This window comes from Malaclemys terrapin, chromosome 1 (assembly GCF_027887155.1).
Source record: "Malaclemys terrapin pileata isolate rMalTer1 chromosome 1, rMalTer1.hap1, whole genome shotgun sequence".
Taxonomy (NCBI): Eukaryota; Metazoa; Chordata; order Testudines; family Emydidae; genus Malaclemys; species Malaclemys terrapin.
Window position 1 is genome coordinate 192308340 of NC_071505.1, and position 24984 is coordinate 192333323.

At 40.5% G+C, this 24984-nt stretch overlaps 1 protein-coding gene across 3 annotated transcripts in view; it reads left to right on the plus strand.

Annotated features, from left to right (window-relative positions):
- Window positions 1–24984, plus strand: part of TTC3 (tetratricopeptide repeat domain 3) — a 137556-nt gene that overhangs the window by 83063 nt on the left and 29509 nt on the right. For all 3 annotated transcript variants that reach the window (XM_054048969.1, XM_054048987.1, XM_054048978.1), the window contains 8 exons: window positions 1058–1122; window positions 9849–9985; window positions 17127–17444; window positions 18624–18887; window positions 19777–19823; window positions 22163–22219; window positions 23749–23825; window positions 24280–24435. In XM_054048969.1, coding sequence (XP_053904944.1) covers window positions 1058–1122; window positions 9849–9985; window positions 17127–17444; window positions 18624–18887; window positions 19777–19823; window positions 22163–22219; window positions 23749–23825; window positions 24280–24435 — 1121 coding nt within the window. The remainder of the gene's footprint in view (window positions 1–1057; window positions 1123–9848; window positions 9986–17126; window positions 17445–18623; window positions 18888–19776; window positions 19824–22162; window positions 22220–23748; window positions 23826–24279; window positions 24436–24984) is intronic.

Here is a 24984-nt window from a genome sequence, read left to right on the forward strand (position 1 = left end):
TTTTAAATATAAGCTTCTTACATTTATTATAAGACCTTGATATACAAATGTAATTTAGTGGAAGCTTCATTGAATTTTCATAGTATAATAAGTATGAGGTGGTCTGGCTCTACTAGTTTTAACATATCCATGCTCTCTCAGATTCCTTGCACCTAAGTATCCCAGCTTGTTTTGGACTGGTGACTTACTGAAACGACTGATCGTTGTAGGAGCAGGATTTCTGCCTGTTGGGGAAGAAGTAAATCCAGTTCTTCGAGCATGAACCTCTTGAGCCCTTAATTGGAGACTTCCCATTAGCAGTGTCTCTTTGGTCCTTGTGTGCACTTGGTACGACCTCGTGTCACACACAGATGGTGTATAGAGCTGCAGTGGTGAAATGTCTGAGTTCTTCTCTACCAACTCAGCCTGAGACTGAGTTCTAGCATGTTCTACGTGAACGACACAGCTACAACTACATGACATAATGTTGTTAGTTTAGTTTAGTTTAGTGTTTCTAGTTCGCATTAGCTGTTGTTAGTATAGGATTAGTTAGATAGTAATGAGAGAGTGGTTTGTTTGTTTTCTCTCCCTTTTTTCCTCCTTTTTTCTGTGGAGCTTATTTGACCTGGCTCGACATGCCTGGCTCACCAGGTTTCAAATGCTGTCTTTCTTGTCGGGAGGCTATTCCTGTCAGCGATGACCATTCTAGGTATATCTGTTGCTTGGGAGAGTCCCATATCTCCCAAAAATGTAACTCTTGTCTGGCTTTCAAATCTACAGCACAGGAGAATTGGGAGTTTCATCATATGAGACACTGGGAAATAATTGTAAGGAATGTTTCTTCTCTGTTGTGACCTTCTCTGCCAGATTACCTTTCCCGTGAACTAGTTGTCTTTCTGTATAACCAAAGCTTGCAGCTTTATATGGCTTGAGCAGCCCAGGTGGCTGCATTATTATTATTTTTTTAATTCAAGCTATTACATTGTTGCCTTCTGAAACATCAGATGTCATTTTTGTTTTTATCGTTAAGATTGCGTTAGAACTCAAATTCAATTAACGTGGTGTCATTTTTTTGTAGTTTGAACAAAAAATCCCCAAAATTAAGAATTCACCAAGAGCCAGTGTTAAACAGAAATGTTCAAGGTAAGATTTCTAGGATTAACAGTAATTTAAATGTACAATAGGATGGGATTACATATTTCAGAAATTGCTGAAATACTCCAAATATTTTAGAGAGGTGATAGTTGCTCTCTTTATGGCTGTGGCAAGGATTCAAATGATTACTCTACAGCCAAAATGCTTCTGAAATAAATGTAGTCAAACTTTACTAATTCTGGGTCACTGAAAACGAAAATGATGCTTAAAATTGTTGATTGGCTCTAGTTTTCAAGATATGCTATTGGGTCAGTATATAGACCCTTGACTTGGGAATGGCAGAGGATAAGTGAGTTATAAAGGGAAGGGATCTCAATTTAAACCAGAAATGACTAAAATACATCTTTGACTGGATCTATGAATAAATCTATGACTGGATTTGGACAGTACTTGCTTTTTAGGCAAAACAATGAATGATGCAATCTGAAGCTGGTATTGCATCATACATGATATGAATTGCATCATGTTGTTCCTAGAAGTTATGGATGATGCAATCATAACAAAGTTACATCACTCTGCTGAACAAATTGCCCTATATCCGCTCTAGAAATCATACAGTGTCGTGCTCTCTTATTTGTCAGTGTTTGATTTTGCAAAGGGACACATTTCTGTTTAGCCAAAGTGAGCAGAGATGCCTCGTACTTGTGTGAACAGTGCAGATAACTTCTGCTATGTTTGTGGTGAAGTGACTTTTGCATCACAAAAGCGCAGTATGACCACTATGGTTAAGAAAGCCTATCACCTTTATTTTGGCTGCAAAATTGGAGATCAGGACAAGAGGTGGGCCCCACACATATGCTGCAACACTTGTGCATCAAATCTTCACCAGTGGTTGAACAGGAAAAGGAAATCTATGCCTTTTGTAGTGCCAATGATTTGGAGAGAGCCAACAGATCATACCAGCAATTGTTACTTCTGCATGGTGCCTCCAGTTGGGAAAGGTGTGTCAAAGAAGAAAAAGTGGACTGTGCATTATCCAAACATTCCATCAGCTATAAGCCCAATACCCCACGGAGAAGGACTGCCGGTTCCTGATGCACCAAAATCATTCTCACTTGAGGAGGACGAGGAAGAGGATGAAACTTCTGGTCCTGAACCATCAGTGTCACAGGACCCACATTTTCTCCCATCCTCCTCCTCTGAACCACACCTCATAGCACAAGGTGAACTGAATGACCTTGTCAGGGATTTGGAACTACCCAAGAGTAAGGCAGAGCTGTTGGGCTCCAGACTACAGCAGTGGAATCTCCTGGCAGGTGATGTTAGGTAGGGTTTCCATGTTCCGTGACCGTCAAAAGGATCTTGACCCATTCTTCTTCATGGAAGGTGATCTTGTAGCCTGCAACAACATCGATGGTGTGATGGCAGCCCTCAACATTGTTCACGATCCAGATGAGTGGAGACTGTTCATTGATTCATCGAAGACTAGTCTTAAAGCTGTTTTACTGCATAATGGCAATGTTTTGCCATCAATTCCAGTTGGTCATGCAGTCCATATGAAGGAAACCTATGACAACATGAAACAACTTTTGAGGTGCGTAAACTATGACCAACATCAGTGGCAGCTTTGTGGCGATTTGAAGGTTGTTGCTCTCTTGCTTGGTCTGCAGACTGGATACACAAAGTACTGCTGTTTTCTCTGTGAATGGGATAGTCGTGCAAGAGATTCCCACTACATCAAGAAAGATTGGCCACTCCGACAGTCATTGGAGCCTGGGAGGAAAAGTGTTCAGCATCCACCACTTGTTGAATCAAGGAAGATTTTGTTACCACCCTTACACATCAAGCTGGGTCTGATGAAGAACTTTTTGTCAAGGCCATTGACAAAACACAAGCAGCTTTCAAGTACCTCCGTGGAAAATTTCAAGGTTAAGTGAAGCTAAGATAAAGGAAGGTGTCTTTGTTGGTCCTCAGATTCGTGAACTTCTTCGAGATGATGCATTTGACCATGCACTGCGTGGCAAGGAAAAGACGGCATGGAAAGCCTTCCAGTTAGTGGCAATAAATTTTCTTGGAAACAAGAAGGCAGACAACTACAGGTTGTTGGTGGAAAACGTCCTCAAGGCATACAAAAGCCTTGGTTACAACATGTCACTAAAGATACATTTTTTGCACTCTCGTCTAGATTTTTTTCCACCGAACTGTGGAGCAGTGAGCGATGAGCATGGCGAGCGATTTTACCAGGACATTGCAACAATGGAGAAACGCTATCAGGGCAAATGGAGCCCATCAATGCTTGCAGACTATTGCTGGACAGTGACAAGAGACGCTCCATTTAATGAATACAAGAGACAAGTCAAGAAGCGCCGAGTAGACACTGAATAGGACTAAACTATGTACATAATAGTTTTTTGCCTTTTGTTTCATAATAAATTTTATTTATATAACCCTTTTGCTGATTTTTAAAGTGTTACATAAACAGGACAGGTGAAATATTATCATGTAACGCAACCATAAACACATGAAAAGACCTAGGTTTACAATTTAGGATTAAAACTCTACTATCTACACAATATACATAGACATAAAATGTAAAAATTTAAATATCTTAGAAACAGTAGCCAATCAGTTGTTTTAATTGTCATATTTGAATTCAGCACATCAAGATACATAATAAATAGCACATTTTATCTCTGAAGCAGACGACTTCTCAAAAATTGTAGACCAGTGTTATTTGATTCATATGTTTTCACTGTGTTACTAGAAAGTTGACAAACTAGAGGGAGTTCAGAAAACAGCATAAAAGATTTTAGGGGTTCCTAATTTGATAGGAAGGATGAAAAGGCTAAATGATTAAATCAGAGCTCATATTGAGCTGGTACTAGGCAATAAGTATTATTAGCAGTTCTGTAGTTGCCCCAGCAATTTCTAAAGAACTAAATTTTTTCATTTAAAAAAAGAACAAAACTTGTTTATGGCCATGAAGAAAATATGAATCAATGCAAAGAGTCTTCTCTGAATCTCTCTGCTGAGAGGTGAAAGGTCAAATTCCTGTAGTAATTCTATTGGTTTCCATAAAATTTGAACTAATAATTCTGAAGTGCAAATTGCTCCATTCATCTCAATAGGCTGTTAAATCTGAAGCCCAATTATAATTATTTAAGATTGGTAAATTCCGTTTCACTGCTCACAATCTTCTCACAAACAACCTGGGATTCCAGGACTGTGGATGGAACTTGAGAACCATCTCTTTCCCTTCATTCTGCTCATCAATCTGACCTATGACCTAAGTAGCTATGAAGGGAGGGGAAGGAAGAGCAGGGAATATGCTACCCTTCTTGACATATGTATGTTTTGCTTTGAGTGATGGTCCCTTTTGTATTCCACTGTGGGATATGGATGCACCAGGGGCCAGAGAATTTGAAAGTAGTGTCCATTGGTCTATGCATGCACCCTAGTTCACATCGTGCCTCCAACTGAGGGAATAAAGGGTAGGGTGGACCAACTGCCTCTCCAGTTCCTTCTCACTGCTGCATAGTACAGGTTGGAACCATTAGTGTCCGCAGCTTCAACTTTGTCCCATAAATAATTACTTCTGGGGGAATTCTGCGCCAAAAAATTAAAAATTCTGCACCCAGTATTTTAAAATTCTGCATAGTTTATTTGTCAAGATAACACAATATAAAAACATCAGTTTCAATTATTTTGGTAATTTATTTAAATTACAATACAATGGATGGGGAGAATGGGTGTGGAGAGCATTGGAGAAAATCCCCAAACCCCGTTTGTCTAATAGTAATAGTTAGGTTTGACTCTTTATTTCTAGTTATTAGTCAACAAATATATGCAGCCATATGCTCAGTATTACATCATAGGCAGCTGAAGAGCAAGTGATGGCTGGGGAATTTAACTCATAATTTATATTGGCTACCATCTCCAGAAAAGTCAGTAGTAAACAATTCATGGAGCACATTTTGATAGGAAAATTTTTCAGTCCAAAAATTTAGACCAGTTCTAATCACTAAAGCACCATAAGCATTTATATTGCTATATTGTCATTTACAATAATTGATATCTCTCCCAGCACCTCCCCACACATACAAACACACATACACATGTTGATTTATGTCTTCGCTGGCTGCTCCAAGCTGCTGGGGAGGAGCGAGTGACTGTTCTTGCGGCTTCTCTGCTTCCCCTCAGAAATATATTGTCTGCGGGGAAGCAAAGAAATCTGTGGATAATATGAATTCTGTGCCCACACTGTGGCTGGCGCAGAATTCCCCCTGGAGTAAACAATAAATAACAATTTACAATTAAGTTAAGTTTTAATAGTGTATAGTTTTAGCAAATATAACAATTCTAGTAGCTTTAGCATTAGATTAGTTTATGGGGGGTACCCACCCCACCCTGTACCCTGTTCAGGTATTACATCCAGGACCCGGGCTTCAAACTCTGTTCTTCCTGCCCATGATCCTTCTCAGTCGGTGACAGCCACCAACGCTGCCTGTACTGCCTTGGGGAAGCTCACATCACAGCAAGGTGAATAGCACCTCTTCAACCAGAAGACGGATGAGTCCCTCCATACCCGGAAGGATTAGGGCTGCCCTCTGATCGCTGGGGATATACACACCTGGTCCTAAGAGGAAGTTTCATTGCCCACCGGCCAAATTGAGGTATATGGCTCAACAGTTCTTCTATCAGAGGGCCTATAAGCCACTACATAAGACAGAGTATACAGAAGTCCTGCTTCCCTATCTCCTCCACAACAGGCTTTGCATCTCAGTCTCAGCCATCAGCTCGACGTTATCTTTGATGAGAGCTCAAGAGCCATGAACCACTAAGCCCACCATCTCCTGACTCCAGCACACCATTCAGGGTTTGTCTAGGTCTCTTTTTTTCAACAGCTGGAGTGCGATAACAATAGACAAGTGAGTGCTGAATATCATCCACTCTGGCTATGTGATAGTTTGCATCACTACCTCCCCTGAAACCCTCTTCCCCGTCCCCCTTTAGGGACCACTCTCACAAGAATTGGCTCACACAAGAGGTGGATTCCTTAATGCAGAGAGGAGCAATAGAACACATTCCTCCACAATACTAAGGGAAAGGATTTTACTCAACCTCCTTCCTAATACCTAAAAAGAAGAGTGGTTGGAGACCAGTCTTCGACCTTCACCATCTCAACCACTTCATTCGCAAACTCAGATTTCTCATGGTCACGTTAGCAGCATTAATTCCATCTTTAGAAAATGGCATGTGATCCATAGCTCTCAATATGAAGGATGCTTGCTTTCACTTAGATATCCACTCCACCCACAAGTATTTTCTCAGATTTATGGTGGGTCCCAATCATTTTCAGTGCAAGATACTCCCCTTCAGAATAGCAACTGCACCCAGAGTCTTTACCAAGATATTCTCAGTTGTTGCAACCCACATTAGACGTCAAGGCCTTCTTGTCTTTCCCATACCTTGATGACTGGCTCCTTGCTGCCCCACCAGGAGGCCTATGCATTGAGTTGAATAATGCTACACTTTCGCTCTGCACTGGGAGTCAGCATAAACATGGAAAAATCTGCTCTCGTGCCACACAATCTTTAGACATCATCGGGGCACCCCCAGGTTATATCAGTGCAAGGGAGTACCTGCCCACAGACTGGTTTCAGACCATGAACAATATCATAGCTCACATCACAAACTGTCCTCAGATACCGGGCAAAACATGTCTGTCCCTACTTGGTCATGTGGCTTTGTGCACTTATATCACCTCATTGGCAAGACTCCACCTTTGTTGCCTTCAGGTATAAACCATCATTCCATGAACCACATGGTGACAGTTCCTGGCAAGGTACTGTCGTCCTTCCTATGGCGGACAAATTCTCATTAAATATGCGTGCAGTCCCCTTTCTCTCTTCCTCTCCAGATAGGAACATCATTATGGATACAGCCCCACTAGGTTGGGGAGCCCACATGGACAACCACACAGTACAATGGGTTTGGACATCTTGAGAGGCCGGGATGCACATCAATATCCTGGAACTACAGACAATACGGAAGGCTTGTGAGTTCTTTCTTCCATTCATCACCATCACCATGTCCTTATAATGTCAGACAACACTACAACAGTCAGCAGTCAAATCACCCGATCAGCAGACTACCTCCCAGGAAAGCAGAATATGCTCACAAACATTTCACAATCGATCACGAATGGGAGGAGGCTTCATGGTGCGGTACTCCGCAACATTTTCATTATATGGGGAAATTCCAACCAGGGATCTATTCACCTCTCAAGTAAACAGCAAATGCACTACGTATTGCTCCAGAGGAGCCCTAGGTTACCGCTCCCAGGGCGATGGTCTCCTTCTTACTTGATAAGATCAAGTTCACCTATGCCTATGCCTTCTCTCCATCACCCTCCTGCCACGAGCTCTAGGCAAGATCCTGCAGAACAGAGTGAGGGTCATCCTGATTACCCCCTTCTGGCCCAGACAGTTCTGGTTTCCTAGCCTTCTACACATGTTGTCTCACCCACCAATCATTCTCCCAATGTTTCCTGAGCACCTGACTCAGTGGAACGGCAAGATTAAACACTCCAGTCCACTGCCACATCCACCTTCTCAAGGTTACTGAGTTTTCACTCACCCACTGACCAATAGATTCTAGAAAGGCTTAATAAGAACCTTCCTACGTCCTCAGATGCTTGCACCCCAGTGGGACCTGAATCTCATTCTCTCAGTGCTAATAAGCCTCACTTTAGGCCCTTAGCTACTTGTTCCATATTCCCTCCTTTCCATGTAAGTCGCCTTTCTCGTAGCCATCACATCAGTGAGAAGGGTTGGCAAACTTGGAGCTCAAGCTTTTCTATACTGCAGTACCTCTGTATTTTCTATTTGGCAGATCCTCCATATTCTGTATTTCATAAGGATAAGTTTTCTTTATCTCTACACCCCAAATTCATCCCTAAAGTCGGAATTTCATCCTAACCAATCCATTCACTTACCTGCTTTCTTCTCAAAGCCACACACTTCTGCAGAAGAATGAAGACTCCACTCCCTCGAGCTTTGGCTTTCTACCTGCAGAAAACAAAACCAATCAGGAAATCCCTGAAACTGTTTGTCACGGTAGCAGAAAGAGTCGGCGGGCATGCCATCTCCACCAGAGAATCTCCAAATAGATATCCAGCTCCATTCTACTCTATCAGCTCTCAAACCCAAATCCTCCCCTCCCCCTCATTCCCCCCCAGAGGTAAGAGCTCATTCCACCCTGGCTTAAGCAACGACTATAGCATCTCTTGAGGAGGTACATTATGCCCTGGTGCTGAACTCTTCTGCTGATGCCTCCTTTGGGATGGCAGTACTCCACTCAATCCTACTGTGTATATCCTCGCATCTTTCTCCTACTTAGGTACTGTTTGTCAATCACTCGCAGTGGCGTATAGAAGGGACCATCACTCGAAGAAGAGAAGGTTACTTACCTTTAACTGGAGGTCCTTGAAGATGTGTGATCCCTATCTGTATTCCACTACCTGCCCTCCTTCCTCTCTGCTTCGGATCTTATCTGATTTTTGGTAGAGAAATAACTGGAGAGGCGATATGTCCACCCCGCCCTTTATCCTCTCAGTCGGAGGCACCAGGTGAACCAGGGCTCATGCGCAGACCAACAGACACAACTTTCAAATTCTCCGTCTCCAGGTGCATGGTATGCATGTGTAACCCCCAGTGGAATTCAGATAGGGACTACGCATCTTGAAGATTAGTTACAGGTAAGTAACCTGTATAGCAGCCTCCTTCCCACTCCCTGAGATTTCCCAGACATAGTTTAGAAAGGCAGGAAGCCGGTCCCTGGTATAAATGTTGAGAAACGCCACAGAGTTGTCAATCTGGAGGTTGTAACTATTCAATCCTTCTCCTATTGTTAAGTGGGAGGAAGGAAATGGCTAGATTCAAGCTACGTGGGAGGGGCATTGCTTGAGCTACCCTAGAGTGTTTACTTGACTGAAACATTCTGTATGGATCCTAAGAAAATGCTGGTTAAAAACTGAATTGTGTATACAGGTTACGTTCAAATGTTTGATTAGCACAGTCTTGGCATTGCTGTAATATCGCTAAAGGAGTTTGCATTTATTGCTCACAACAGATTTGACAGAGTGGTAAATGCTGCTTTATAGTAAGAGGATAAATACTGTAAATATCTATTGGACAGGTTCAGTATTTTATTCCCCTTAATTTTCCTTTTGGAATAAGATTATCTGAAGGAATGAGATATTCACTAAACTGGTTTCATTTAGGTAGGAGTTTAGATTATGGAATTCATATTCCAAGTAATGAGAGATACATGTGTAAAGATGGATTTCTTGTGTTACTTAAGTTGGTCATAGGAACTTTGGGAAACCTTTTTTTAACATTTATTTATAAATAACTCAACATCTTGTACATGTTAGATGTAAATATGGGCATGCATGCTACATCAGAGAGTCTTTTAAAGTCAGCTCCTCCTAATACAGATTATTGTAAAATATTTAGGATATTCTCTCTACATCTACAAGCTTCAAATAAGTTGTTCAGTATGCCTGAAGGTAGATGGTCTCCATTACTTTTTAACTGAAGAATAGCTAAATTCAAATTTTACCTCTCTATCGTTCAACTAATGACTTCTACTGTGTAATGTAAGCTGACAAATGTTCTAATAGGTGGAAAATGGTTTGTAAACTGCCAGAGAAAAGATCGTCTATTGATAGTTGAGGCTGATTTGCCTCACTGATCAGTTTCATTTATCAGTTCTAGGAAGCTAAAAATAAAAGAAGAAAAAAAAATAAAGAGAAAGCATGTAAGAGAAGAAGCACTGAACTCTGCAAAAGATAGCGTGGAAGAAAATAAAAGGGAAGATAATGCATCTAAGTATGATAGTCATAAAGGTATGTGGAAGTTTAAGGTATTTTGTTGTAGAATACATTTGTATTCTAATATATTGCTGTACATTATCATATAAACAAATGGATATTTTGATTAGCATAAGTGGCAGTTTTAATGTACCATCAGTGAATCGAATAGGAGTATTATTTCAAGGAAAGGATTATAAATATTTATCTGGAGTGTCTTGTATAGTCTGTTTGCTTAATTACTTGATGATTTCTATTACCATGGTGCATAGGAGCCCTTGTCAATGCACTACGGGAAGATGCTCAAATACTCTAGTGATGAACGCAGGAGAAGAATCTTTATAGAACAGAATAGCTGTTTACATATTTATTGTAGTGCTAACATCCAAATGCAAATGTATTTACCAAAAATGGGTGAGATAAGATGGCTATGGCAAGCTTTAATTCAGAATTTAATTTACTTTTCATAGGCTTTGCTGCTAAAATTAGACAAGACCGTATTAAATAAAATACTTCTTTTCACATTAAACGGTTTACTATTTTGTATGTATTAGTTGTGGAAAAGATAGTGGATAGTTGCTTTAATTTAATTCTCCTTTGAGAATTACGTGTGTAGATTCTCACATATGGGATGAACACATGCCCTTGGTGCAATCAGAGCACAGACTTTCCCTTCCCTGCTCCCCTTTGGGACCCTTTTTTCCCCTCCAGGCAGCATAGAATGAAATAGCGTTAGGAGAGTGGGGATTTAAAAATAATCTGTGGAGAATGTTCCTTAGTTTAATTCTCTTAGTTTAACCTCCCTTTTGAAACTCTCTTTAGATCTCAGATCTTTCAACTTAGCATAAATAAGTGTCTCAGTTCTTCTGCCAGCTCACTTGGTCAGATTGGATCTGGTCAGGGTCTTCATCCAAATTTGTGATATGTTGCTAAATGTGGACATTGAGTGTTCACAAGCAGTTCAAGAAGTTCTTCTGGAGAGCTGTGCAACTTATGCTCTGAAGTGAGAGTGTTTCTTTGTAGCTCATACCAGGGACTTTCTCAATTCCTTTATATTTGGATGATCTGTTTTTGCTTATGTATTCTTGACTTTCCTTGTTCTGTTAAGGTAGCTGCATATCACTTACCCTTTCAAAGATGCTACATATTTTAACATCCTAATGTTAAGTTCTTTAAAAGGATTGTGTAATGTATCTCCACCTGTTTGAGAGCTGCCACCTTCTTGGAGTTGGAATCCAATGCTTGTTGAACCAACATTTGAGTCTCTGTGTTATCTTTATACTATCTACACTTCCAACCCATGGTCTTTGTACTGTAACCTCAGGTAGGGGAAATCTAAAATTTACTGGCTGGTCCTCCTTATACAATGTTTCATAAGAGTACTTCCTTCACCAAGTTTCTGCCTAGGTGGTTTCCAAGTTCCATCTGAATCAATGCATAAATTTGCAGTTATTCTTTCCTGAAACCTCCTTCCATGTTGGGGAAACTAGGGCCTTGGCTACACTTGCAGATGTACAGTGCTGTGAGTTAAACCTGACTTCGTGCAGCTGAGTAGGGAAAGCGCTGCAGTCTGTCCACACTGACAGCTGCCCAGCACACTGTCGTGGCCACATTTGCAGCAATTGCAGCGCTATTGGGAGCGGTGCATTATGGGCAGTTATCCCATAGAGCACCTCTTCCCATTCTGGCACCGTGGGTTGTGGGAAGGGGGCGTGGGTGCGGGGCATTCTGGGTCCTGTCCCAACGCCCCGTGATGCATCGCTTCGCATCCCAGAAATCCCTTTGTTTCCGTTCACCTTTGGCACCATCTTTCAACGGTTTCTGTGCAGCGCAATCTGTCTGCGGGAAATGGAGCCCGAACCGCTGAGGCGTATGCTGACTTGTGACGTGCTGGCGAGATGTTTGGCTGTCGAACTATTCCTTAAGATCCAAAGTGAGAGTGAGGAGTCTGACGATGCTGTCGAGCCGCATAACGCGTATGACACAAAATTGCTTGTGGCATTCATAGACATGCTCAGCACCGTGGAACACCGCTTTTGGGCTCAGGAAACAAGCACCGAGTGGTGGGATCACATCGTCATGGAAGTCTGGGATGACGAGCAGTGACTGCAGAACTTTCGGATGAGAAAAGCCACTTTCATGGGACTGTGTGAGGAGCTCGCCTCCACCCTGCGGCGCAAGGACACGAGATTGAGAGCTGCCCTGCCAGTGGAGAAGCGGGTGGCTATTGCAATCTGGAAGCTGGCAACTCCAGACAGCTACCGGTCGGTCGCAAACCAGTTTGGAGTGGGAAAGTCCATCGTTGGAATCGTGTTGATGCAAGTTTGCAAGGCCATTAATCGCATCCTACTTAGAAGAACCGTGACTCTGGGTAACGTGCAGGAAATAGTGGATGGCTTTGCACAAATGGGGTGCAAACTGTGGAGGAGCGATAGATGGGACGCACATTCCTAGTCTGGCACCACCCCACCTAGGATCCTAGTACGTTAATCGGAAGGGGTATTTCTCTATGGTTCTCCAGGCGCTTGTGGATCACTGTGGGCATTTCATTGACATTAACACAGGCTTGCCCGGAAAGGTGCATGATGCACGCATCTTTCGGAACACTTGGCTGTTCAGGAAGATGCAGGCCGGGACTCTTTTCCCAGAGCAGAAGATCACGGTAGGGGAAGTTGAAATGCCCATTGTGATCCTTGGAGATCTCGCTTACCCGTTAATGCCGTGTCTCATGAAACCCTACACAGGGAGCCTTGACAGCAGCAAGGAACGGTTCAACTACAGGCTGAGCCGGAGCCGAATGACTGTGGAGTGTGCCTTTGGCCGTTTAAAGGGCTGCTGGCGATCTCTGTATGGGAAGCTGGACTTGGCCAAAAACAGCATCCCCGCGGTTATATCCGTGTGCTGTGCCCTCCATAATATTTGTGAAGGGAAGGGTGAAAGCTTCACTCAGGCATGGACCTCCAAGGTTCAATACCTGGAGGCTGAATTTTCACAGCCAGAGAGCAGGGCTATTACAGGGGCCCAGCGCGGGACTGCAAGGATTAGGGATGCCTTGAGGGAGCAATTTGAGGCTGAAAACCAGCAGTGATATCTGGTGCCCTGCACAGGAGTGAAGTGCAGTAGTTCCAATCTTTAGGAATCAGTGTCTGCTAAGCAGACAATCAGACTTGCAGTGCCTGTTTAGTTCCTGGGCTAAGGAGTCTTTTACTTTATGCAATAATAAAGAATGTTTTCAAAGCCAAAAAATCCATTTATTGAAAAGAAACAAGGGGGTGGAGTGGGGAACAGTGCAATCACAGATTCGTGTATGTCCTGTCTGGTGTGCTGTGCAGTGACTGCTGCACTTCAAGATAGCTATATTGCATGGTGATGGGGGTTGAGTGCAGAGGGTAAGGGTCATGGTTTTCAGGGCTGGGTGGTGAAGATACTGGGGTTGGAGGCAGCGGGTGGTGTGAAGAACACAGAAGTTGGGGAAAGTGGGTTGGAGGTGACAGTGGGGCACAACGGAAAGAGTTTTGGGACAAGGGCTGTGGGCGGGGGGTGCGTTTGTGGTACTGCTCCTCTTTCTGCATGGCTACAAGCTCCTGGATAGCATCTGCTTGGCGCTCCAGGATGCTTATGAGCCGATCCGTGCTTTGCTGCCAGTGCTCCGTGCTTTGCCGCCGGTGCACTGCCTTTTCCTGGCGGATCCTGCTTTCTCTCTCCCTCCAGTTCTGTGTTTTCTCATTCTCTTTAATAGATTGCTGCATCACTTCTTGCAGCATGTCTTCTTTGCTTTTTCGCGGTCTCTTCCTGAGTCTTTGCAGCCTCTGAGTAGGCGATAAGAGGGACGGCTGAGGTCTCAAGGTTGATGCAGCTGTATAGGCAAAATGAAACATTTATCAGAGGCAGCATTGTTTATAGCAGACAGAGTAATGATTCCCCCCGCACTTAAGGAGTAGAAAACACACAGGGTCTACACAACAGCATAATTTTCCCATCCGAAACAGAGCACACTTATCCCACGGGAGCCTCAAAATGGTGAGTAAGGGGGACTGATTGTTTCAGGGCTGCACTGTCCTCTGGGTTTTTGTGCCTTGGGGAGAGCCAACAGCTTCAGGGGGCACCTACACTGAAGATTGTCCCAACATTTTCCACAGGAATTCGTCCTGGATGGTATCTCACTGCTGAGGGTGACCTGGGAAGGAAGGGAGGGTCTTCTACTGCAATACAGCTTCCGCCCTGGCCCATATGCAGCTTGCCTGTGTGCAGCAATGGTCCCCCCGCCCCTCGCGGCACAATGGCGCAGACACGTTGGCCTGGCTGGGACAAGGACCACGGTGGCTCTCCTGATTAAACCTGTGCAAGTGCATTGCACACGTTCTGGATGAGACATTCGAGGAGATTACTGAGGCCGATTACCGCAATGTGATAAACCACATCAATGCACATGCCTAACCCTCCTCTCCCAAAGAGCCCGCACCGAAAAAATTCCTTCCCGAAAAAGAAAAACCGCTTACCGGGAACCTGCTCTTCTGTTTGTCCTCCACCAAGTACCGGCCGCTGCGACTGGCTACCTTCCTCCTGGCTCGAGAAGAGCTCCTGGCTGCATGGCTCCAGGGATTCCGGGGTGTCTCCATCTGGACCACCACCATCACTCCTGTTTTCCTCCTCCTCTCCACCCGATCCCCCCACCGGTTCTGAAGTGTCCATGGTGGTGCTCGGAGTGGAGGTGGGGTTAACCCCAAGTATCGCATCCAGCTCTTTGTAGAATCGGCAGGTCGCGGGGGGAGCACCTGAGCGGCCGTTTGCGTCGCGGGCTTTGTGGTAGGCACTCCGCAGCTCCTTCACTTAAATCCTGCACTGCAGGGCGTCCCGGTCATGGCCCCTTTCCATCATGTCCTTTGATACCTTCCTGGAGGTATCGTAATTCCTACGGCTGGAGCGCAGTTGGGACTGTACAGCTTCCTCCCTCAAACACTGATGAGGTCCAGCAACTCGCCATTGCTCCATGCTGGGGCTCGCTTGGCGTGTGGAGGCATGGTCACCTGGAAAGATTTGCTGATAGCACGCCACGCCGAGCACACAAGAAGGGGATTTTAAAAATTCCCGGGGAATGTAAAGAGTGGGTCACATGGTTGGTTACCTGAGGCCAGGGCAGTAGAGTTTGAACTGATGACCAGAGTGGCTAGAACACGCATTGTGGGATACTGCCGAATAATTCTGGAGGCCATTCACAGCGCATTGGGCGGCCACACTGGTGCCGTAGCACTGCAACGGCAGTGCAATACTCGCTATTCCTCTCGGGAACGTGGAGTATATGCAGCGCTGCAACCACGGTGATACAGCGCTGCAAATGCCTTGCCAGTGTGGACGGGGAATGAGTTACAGCGCTGGGGGCGGCTTTACAGCGCTGTAACTCGCAAGTGTAGCCAAGGCCTAGGTTACATATCTTTAGGAGCTTAGGAGTTCAGAGCTACCATTTAATTAGACCAAATCTGTTCATAAGCCCAGATGAAAGGTGAGGGGGTGCGCTCTGTATTGTTCTTGCAGATGTATCTGATCCAAAAGGTTTTAGGATGTAAGGGACTAAAGCATTTGTTAGATGAGCTTACCTTATGTAACATGATAAAGGCCTAATCCTTATTTAGTGGATATTTGATTAGCAGTGTATACGTAGATGTATAAGCAATATCTATGTAGCTTTTGCAGGCCTGAGTAATTGAGTGTAGTTGTTATGAATTCTGTATAATCTTATAGAGATAAAAGTGTGAACAAAGATATCTGGCAAAAAAAAATTATTAACATTTGAACATCCTATTATGGACTTTTTGGAGTGGCTAGGGAAAACAAGGACAATCCTTGTCAAATAATAGAATTGATAGCTTTGTTATTGCTAAAAAGGGAAGCAACTTGCTATGTAAATTGTGTGATTTGAAACATCATGTATGGCAATAAATAATACCAAATAGGAAAGATTTGGGGTAGCCGGTGCATAAAAGGGTGTTGATAAAAGATATGTAATATTGTGCATAAAAGATCATGTCATGACCTAAAGTCTCTATCTCGGACTATGTCTATACTGCAGTAAAACACCCCTGGCAGGCCTGTATCAGCCAAAGGGTATGTCTACACTGCAATGTAAGCCCAGGGTTAGTAGAACTTCAGTTAGCAGACCCTAGGTTTGTTAACCTAGAGCTTGGGTGTCTACACTGCATTATTTGGGCCCGAGTCTAATCACCCATGTCCCAATTCACTAGCCTGCTACCTTCCACCTGATCACTGGGGTGTAGCATCTTGTATTTATGCAAATGAAGCCTGGTCCTTGGCTCTAAGAACTTGGCGTAAGCAGTGGTTTTGTCTGCCTAAGCAGTGGATCTGTCTGCTTTTCTTGGATTTGTGAGGTAATCTGAGGGCCTATTGAATCAATCCTGAAATATCCTTATATAGGGTACTAAATTATCATCACCAGCATTCCTCAGACATGTATCACAGATGTGTAAGGCTGCTATCTGGTGCTCAGTTCATACCACCATTACTTTAGACTTGGGTAGGTCTGGTCCCAAATTTGGGGGAGAGCAGCACTTCAGTCTTTTTTTAATTTTATCTTCAGACTCCTCTTCTTGGAAGGTAGTTAGTGCTAGTTAGTTTCTCAAGTGGCAGTCTGTTAGAGGCAGTCCTTGAAGGAGAAAGAAAGATTACTTGCTAGTGACTGTCGTTCTCACATTTGCCATCCATCTTTTCTTCATTGTCTTTTGCAAAGATTTTCAGGCAGGGATAAGGCCAAGGTTCCATAAATACCCTTAAAACATAATGTTCAGATGCATCCACACTGGTCACTGCTGCTCTTGAGAGTTCCATCTGGGCACCCAGAGTGCATATGCATTCCATGTGGTGGTAATTTGAAGCTAAAATTACTGGTAGTTAAAGTTTTCTTTCTAATATTAATTGAGGAAGTATGGTTTGCTCCATTTGTAAATCAGTTTCTTACGCATCTAAAATTCAATTACCAGTATGAAAAATTCTTTTAGTCTCTAGCAAGTGCAAGTAGAACCCTTGTAGTTAAATCTGAGTTCCAGTTCACATGATAAAAAACATTTAAAAAAATAATGTAATAAAATTGATCTATATTTTGGGGTTGATTCTGTTTTGCAGCTGTTCTAAACTGACATAACAATCTTGCTTTATTTTGTTATAGGTCATGTTCAGAGGTTCTTATTTGCTAGTGATAGAGTCTTGCAGCATATTTTGCAGAATGTTGAACAGATAAAAACTGGTATACATGACACTTCCAAACTTCTAAGTGAACTACTTTCTTGGTGGGTAATAAGTGAGGAGGATTACAGCATGTGTTCCGCAAGTAGCAGCACATCAAATGAAGTGATGGAGCAGCTCATAAGTCATTTAATTCAGAAGAAGAATAGAGTAAACACAAGAATTTTTGTCCATGTGCTGAGTGAGCTTGAAGAAGTGGATCCCAAATTACATGAGTGGATAAAAGATCTTAACAGTTTTGGTAGGTCCTATTTCATATAACTGTAAGATGACTTAATTTGCAGATGAAATTATAAAATTAAGCATGCTTTCCACCTTTCTTTTTCTCCATTTACTGGAAAGCAAGTCTGTAGTATGCTATCATGAAGTTCCATGTTTGTCTCTGGTTTCACATGGAATTTGTTCAGTTTACAAATTAAAAGATGGCTAAAAGATCCCTAGTTGCCAGCTCTGCATTCTCAATCAAGGATCTTAAAGTCAAGCTTTGTTCTTTCTGACTTGTGATGTAATCTTCAATCATATATTCTACAGCAGAAATTCTGCCCTCAGTTTCACCTAGGCAACCCCACTTGGCTCTGCAGTGCTGTCAAAAACAGTAAAAGAACCTGTCACTGAAGTGGTCAGATGTTTTCGTAATGCAAACAAAATGCATCTGAGTAATAAGGTGGCATTTTAAGTCCCTCTCCAAAGTAGAATTGCTCTTTTAGGTATTGCACTTCATAGAACTAAATACTGTTCTGTCTATAGCTAATTAAGTTCCTAAAACGAAGGTGGTTTAAATGGCAGATAAATTTATTTGAAATATTGGACTCTTTGCAACTGATTTGTACGGGACTTTGCCAGTAGGAGAGGATTAGATGTAGAGAATCTGTCTCTTTAAAATCCAGAATGGAGAAGATAGTCTATAAAATAGGGATAAATCTAAACATTTTCTACAAAGTAACCAATTTATTGTCTTGGCCTTACAAATTGGAATGCTTATCTTCTGTTTAGCTGACTACAGTTTGAAGAAATCAGCTTCTAACTTTTTTGGTAATGTTGCCCTGCTATAGAACTTTATTTGGTTTGTTGTTTGATTAAAATGTAGGGTGTATGTTACAAGTAAAATGGGATAAGATATGTAATAAATGCCAAAAATGGGGTAAAATCAGTTTTTAAAAATTGGATTCCGTTACCTGTACTTTGACAGGCAATAGACACATTTACGAAATTGATGGTAGAGTAAAAATTTGATTTTTTGGAACCTGTTCTGATTGTTTGCACTTTTCAAGGCTACAGTATATATCTTCAGTTTTGGCAGTCTTGTATCTGGTTTTGGAGCAAACTGTTCTGTAGGAGATGTCAAATGTTCAGCCCTAAATTGGAATAACCTAAATCCTAAATTGAATTTATTAACTGATATTAATTTTTTTCATTTCAGGTTTGGAAGCCACAAAGATCTTTTTCTCTCGTTATGGAGATATTGTTAAAGAGCTTGACCTTAGCTTTATAACCATTCTCTGGAATGAGAAGTATGGCAGTAAATTAGGCAATGTGTTGACCAGCTTTGAAGATAATGAAATACTTCAGTGTTTCTATGAAGCATCATTGAAGGAAACTCGTTGTGTAATATGGCTATTAGAGGATAATAGAGAGAAATTTCCATCTCTGCATCAAGCTTTAGATGAATTCTTTGATAAAATGGGTAAATGTATACAGCTTATTTATTTTATAAGTGCCCTCTTGTGCCTGCCTTTACTCCCCATCTATGTTATTGTGAATTATCCTAGGAAAGTGGTGACACTGTAATTTAAATGATACAAACTTGGGATAGTATTAGCCTCTCCGATAAATTGCATATTGGATCTTCTAAGTTCCATATTGAAGACTGAACAGTCTAAAGAGGCAGGAGCATGTGAAAAAGAACGCAGCTAGTACAATTCAGAGTTATTTAAATCAAATGAAACTAATAATTAGCATTATTTATATTGTAATGCTGTCCGGTAGTAGCTTTAAATTATGGACCGCTATTTTTAAGGGATTATGTTGATTCCTGATGATAAATGTTATTAAAATGTTTGGTTATGCATATATAAAGATTTTACCCATGTATTTCAAAAATTGGAAATACAAAATGCAGTGTACAGCAGGTTTTACTTTGACTTGCTGAGAAGTTAGAATTTTTATCTGCTGCGGTTATTTTAAAGGAGTTCATAGAGTTCTGTCTTCAGAATAAAGTTATTTTACTTTGGAGAAGTTTAACTTTAGAGTACCTTGAAATGCTATGCCCTTCTCGAGGCTGTGTGAGAATGAGAGATACCATTTCCACTTGTAAGTCCCAATCCTGCAAAGACGTATGCATAGGCTTACCCTTAAACATATATATATAGTTCCAGTAAAACCAGTGCTTAACTCCAACCATGTGCATGCCATCTTAGCAGGAATGAAATTCTAGAGAATAACTTTTTTTATTCTGGGAGCTATTTTAAAGATTAATTTTTTTATCCCCAAAATCTCATAATTTACAGAATCTAATATTTTGTGTACTACTTTACAACTTCCTTTAAAGTAATTTAATATTTTTCTTTCAATAGATGTTCCTTGCATTATATTAAAGAAGCAGGAAAATGAAGATCTCTCCGTAAGTTTTTTAAATAATAAATTGAAAAATGAACAAATTAGACTCAACAGTAAACCATCACAGTGGACACAGAGTATAATGAAGATGCATGCTCGCTTCCTGTTCTTTTAAGGGGACTTGCAAAATAGAAAGTGAAAATTGTGTACTTCTGTTTTGTTTGTTTTTTGTTTTGTTTTGAAGGCCTGAAAGGTATACAAAACAATCTGCAGTTAGAAAAAGGAGAAGTATTGTGAATATCAAGTCTTCCTTGGTTTTTGGAGGATCACTCCTTAAAAGACTGGAGAATAAGTATGGGAGCGTTCTCAGCTCTCAGTTATGGAGTTGGGGGAGATTTGGAATCTTTGAATAGACAGATTTTCTCCAAGTGTCTGTCAGGAGGTTGAATTAAATAGATATTAACAAAACAGTGAAACAGTCAGGCTAATGATCCTTTTCTCTTTCATTTGCTCAGGTTTGCTTTTGTCACTGTGACATCCTATAGTTCTCCATTCATAAATGATTGAAACAAGACCCCAATATTTGTAATTTAAAAAACAAGCATAAAAAACCTTTAACAGGAATTGGGGAGATGGGGGGGGGGGGGCGGGGAGGGAGGGAGGGGGTAGAAGAGGAGTTTAAAGCTTTAAAGAAGTGAACAAAGAGCTTTGGTTTTCTTCTTTAAAAAAAAAAAATCTTTCAGCACAGCATTTCATTTTGCATTTTGGCCAAACAACTTTTCTTCTGTTTTCTCTTTATTCGGGGTGGGGAGGAATCCAGCTATCTATGACTTACGTTTTACAAGGAAAAATGTGACTTGGCAAATGTACCCCCTCCCTTTATTTATTTATTTTTTGCTAGAGCAAAGAAGCCACCTGGTTCATGTGGGCTTTAGAAACAGTACTTGAAACTAATGTATGGTTTCAATGTGAAAAGTATCACTGTAAAAATAGCATTGTGGTGGGTCAGATAAATTTACCACTTTATAGGTAAAAAAGGCAGTTGGATTTTTATTTCTGGTTTTGTTTCTTGTTTTTTTTCTAACTGCCAACTTTGAATCCGAATTTGAACTCAAGGTCTTTTTGCATGTGTGTGATTTGTAGTAACATTGACAACAACCAGCAGTAACTCTGACCACTTCACGTACTATACATTTCAAAATCGTAAGTGACAGGGAAAGAACCCAACTTGACTATCAGATCTCAAGTTGAGCTTGCAAGGCTAGTAATTGCAAAAATTATTTTTTATTGAGGACCTCAACATATTTGCTCAGGTCATTTTAAGACAAACTGAGAACTACACATTGACATTTTTACAGTCACTTTTCAGAGTACAACTATGATTTAAAAAAAAAATACTTAAAGCCTTAGCTGTCCTTTATTCTGAATCATATCTTACTAGTTTGCTACCATACAACTTTAGTAATATCATCTTTCTGCCAAGTGGAATAACAGAATATGCATTTGTCAGTGGTGCTCATGTGTTTGAAGCATTCTGGTTGCTAATTAGTCCACCCAATGCAATACAGTTAACTTCTGATACACAGAATGGGTGTTTTGACAAGGTTAATGAATGTAGATGTCAATGGAATGTGAAACCATATGCTATCTTCCAGTTTCAGGGGAAACTAAAGTTGAAGAGTAATGTAAATGTTGTTGTATTAAAATATTTGTGTTTTTGGTGTATTATTTGTATATCAAAGTAAGCTAATGACATAAGGTATTGCTACAATTTGCCACAAATAATTGTTGTTGTTGAAATTAGACTTCAGTGTTAAACATAAATTGAGAAGACAAATACCTTATTAGAGAAAAATTGGAGAGGAAATAATCTTTCAGTCAGTTGTCAGTTCAGTTCCTGTTAACAATAAGTGAAGATAATTCTTAATTCCCTCCCTCACTTATCACATAGAGATATTTTTGATGTGAACAAGATGGTCAACAGTTGCCCTGTTTCTGAAGCTTATTCCTTACGTGAAGTTGTGGTGTTTGTGACATCACAGTGGACTGTTACAGAAGTTGTCACAGAACAGAATCATTGCTTCATGTGGGGAACAAGCAGTAGAAACAGAAAAATTGTCAATTCTCTTTTTAAAACCCATGTTCCCTATAATAAAAGTGGAGAATGAGGAAAACACAGAACTCATGTGAGTGGAACAGTCTAAATACAAGACTTTTGCCAAATTATTTTCCCACGTAGGTTTCCAGAAGTGAAAAAAAAAAACAACACTGCTTGTTGTGCTCTGTAAATTATTATTCCAAATGATAGGAGAGTTTGAATTGAAGAACTGTGTGTGTCAGTGTAAGAAACACATGGTAACCTCTCCTTAATGAGTAGCTATTGACTTTATATTTCTGTTTTAGACTAATGGTATCAAAGTTAAAAACAAAAATAGGAAGAAGAAGACAAAAGAATCAAGGGTATGTAATAATTGTATTACTTATTTCTATACACTGATTTACTAAAAATTGGAATTTGTAGTATTTAAAAATCTAAAACTGAGTATTTTCCAAAACAGCATGTTGAGAAATATTCTTGGTTAAGTTAAAGAGAAGTCTCTAGATAGAAAATGTCCTAAGGTACAGTTAATGTTGTAAGTAGCAATTAATGTAGTATTCAAAATTTGCAGTAACAGAAAGTAAAAGGCAATATATTCATAGTTTCACAAACAACCATGGTTCTGACCACATTAGCATTTCCAACAATTTCCTTGCACTTCAATACGGGGCGGGGGGCGGAATTCAGTATCGTAGAGATAGAGAGAACACAATCTACTGTGATTACTTCAGTGCTGAAATACACCTTTTGGCTCCAGTTCACACTGGAAATACAAATCAAATTTGGCACAGGAGCTTTTACCAGTCCAACAGCTTCATGTACAATAATCAACAAAGGTGAATGTGTCCAAGGAAGAGCCACGTTGGGAGAGGGTGTATCTGTAACAATATTTACGTTGGGAATGTCTTCCCCTTGTTCTTCTGATTGTGTTTATGGGACATGTTAGTAACTGAAAAAGCAGAAAGTATCTCCTTAAAAGCTCAGGGGAAAAAAACAAATCCATTACAAGATACCCTGTCAAATATTGGTTAACAGATAACTAAGGAATAATGTCCTGCTTCTGCCTTCTGAGATGTGGGAACTCTTACCTGTCTGTCCTTAGTTCTGCTTTTCAGGGCCTGAATTTAGTGAGGATACATTGCTAAGAAGGAGCCTCAAAAAGAATTTTCTTTGTTTACAGCTGACTTTGAAACTGTAGTAAAATAGAAGTTAAAAATCTTTCACTTATTATTAGTATTCGATAGGGTACTTCTAAAGTTATAGATGTGTGAAGTTAATGAAAATTGTTCTTAATGACAAAGCAAAAAAAAAAAGTGAAATTTAGGAGTGAATGATAAAAGTAGGTAACATTTATTTAACTTAACCTGCTCCTTTACATTTGTTACCTTTTAACAGAAAAGCCTATTGAGGCACAGAATATAAATCGAATAAATAGTTTGGTCCCAACCCTCTAAAAACTTCAGTGGGAATATTCCTAATGCATGAAATTAAGTGCCTACATATTTGTAGAATAGGGACCGTAGATTACATTTGAGAGTTAATGAAAAGATAGAAAGATGTCATGGGATTTAGATGAACAAAGAGTGAAAAGTCATTTGGGGCTGAACATCCCTTTCCTGCTTTCTACAACTAGTTCTGAAGAACAGACGATTATTTACCGGTAATTCTGGAAGGATTTTTGGGCAGTCTTACTCAGTCCTCTAGCTTTTGTTGTAATTATGGTGGTCAAATTTCATAATTCATTATAGGGCATCTGAATACATGTCAAACTAAAACAGGATTTGATACAAATAAGTCACTTACATTCCTGATGATGGATCACTGTCTTGTAGATATTTTGAATTTTATATACTGTGGCAGAGTAAAAAAATTGTAATTTTTTTTAATTTAGCCTATTTTAGTACTATCTGGTGGGGTTGGTGCAGTAACCCGAGAAGAAGACAGTATATTTCCAGAAGAAAATACATTGTGAGTACCAGCAGGCAACTTTATTATTGTTTTGTATAGCACCCCAGAGTGTGCTGTTTTATACAACAAGGAGAAGATACAGTCCCTGCCAGGAAGGATTTATACTGTAAACAGATATCAGACCAAAAAATGTATTAAGATGAAAGTTGAGGTTGAGGATACTTATCAGTAATTTAAGGTTAAAAAAATCTTTACAAAGGCTTTGTAGTTAGCCTAAAAAAATAAAATAATAATAATAATAATTAAAAAAAAAAAAAAAAGCTGACACCAAGGAATTCAGACTCTCAGGGTGTTGCTTAGAGGTACCAAGCCACTCTTAACATTACTATTAAAACTTTTAAAATTAGTTTAATCAAATAATCTTGGGTCCTGTGCATTAGTCAATTGGATGAATCCAGTAAACCAAGGTCTGTTTTTTGTTTTGTTTAAATCATAAGATTTTTCTTCCCAACAGAAGTTTTATGAATCCTGGTGAGCCTTTCATAATTCCAGAATATCTTCGTGATCAAGTGGAAGAATTTGAAGCTCTGTATGACAATGTTTCAGACAGTAACAATTATCAGAGACTTTTGGATAATAACCCAGACCCAACATGTAAACATTTATACGAGTAGGTGTAAACTTACCTGTTCAGTCATTTCAAATATTTGTGTTGTTTTTTTAATTTGGGTGACTTTTCCGTTTTACGTGAAAATAAATTCTGCATCATCCATTTGAGATTTAAGCCACAGTATTTTCTGAGGGAAGAAATGCTGAACCGGTAGACAGAAATAAAACATCCTAAAATTTAAGTTTAGAGTGTAATTGATAATAGTTAATACCTCAGACTTTTGAAGAATACAAATAAATTGAGAGCCAGTTGTACCCCTATAAATGCTGATTTAAGGGAACAAGAAATTCCATCAAAGGGAAAGCTGGAGGTTGTTTCCAGGAGATTTATAGCCTTGGAGGCAGAACTGATCTGTTTTGCTGATCTAGCATCTGTTCTAACCTCCTCCTCCTCTAATATGCTTCAACTTTGAGTTAAAAGGTATCTATACAAAAATTGTGGTGGTATTGGGTTTGATGTGGACATCAGTCTGCTGGGAACTAAACAGAGATGACCAGTTTTATTTCACAGAGGTCACGGGATAGCTGGCAGTTGTTAATACTTGATTTC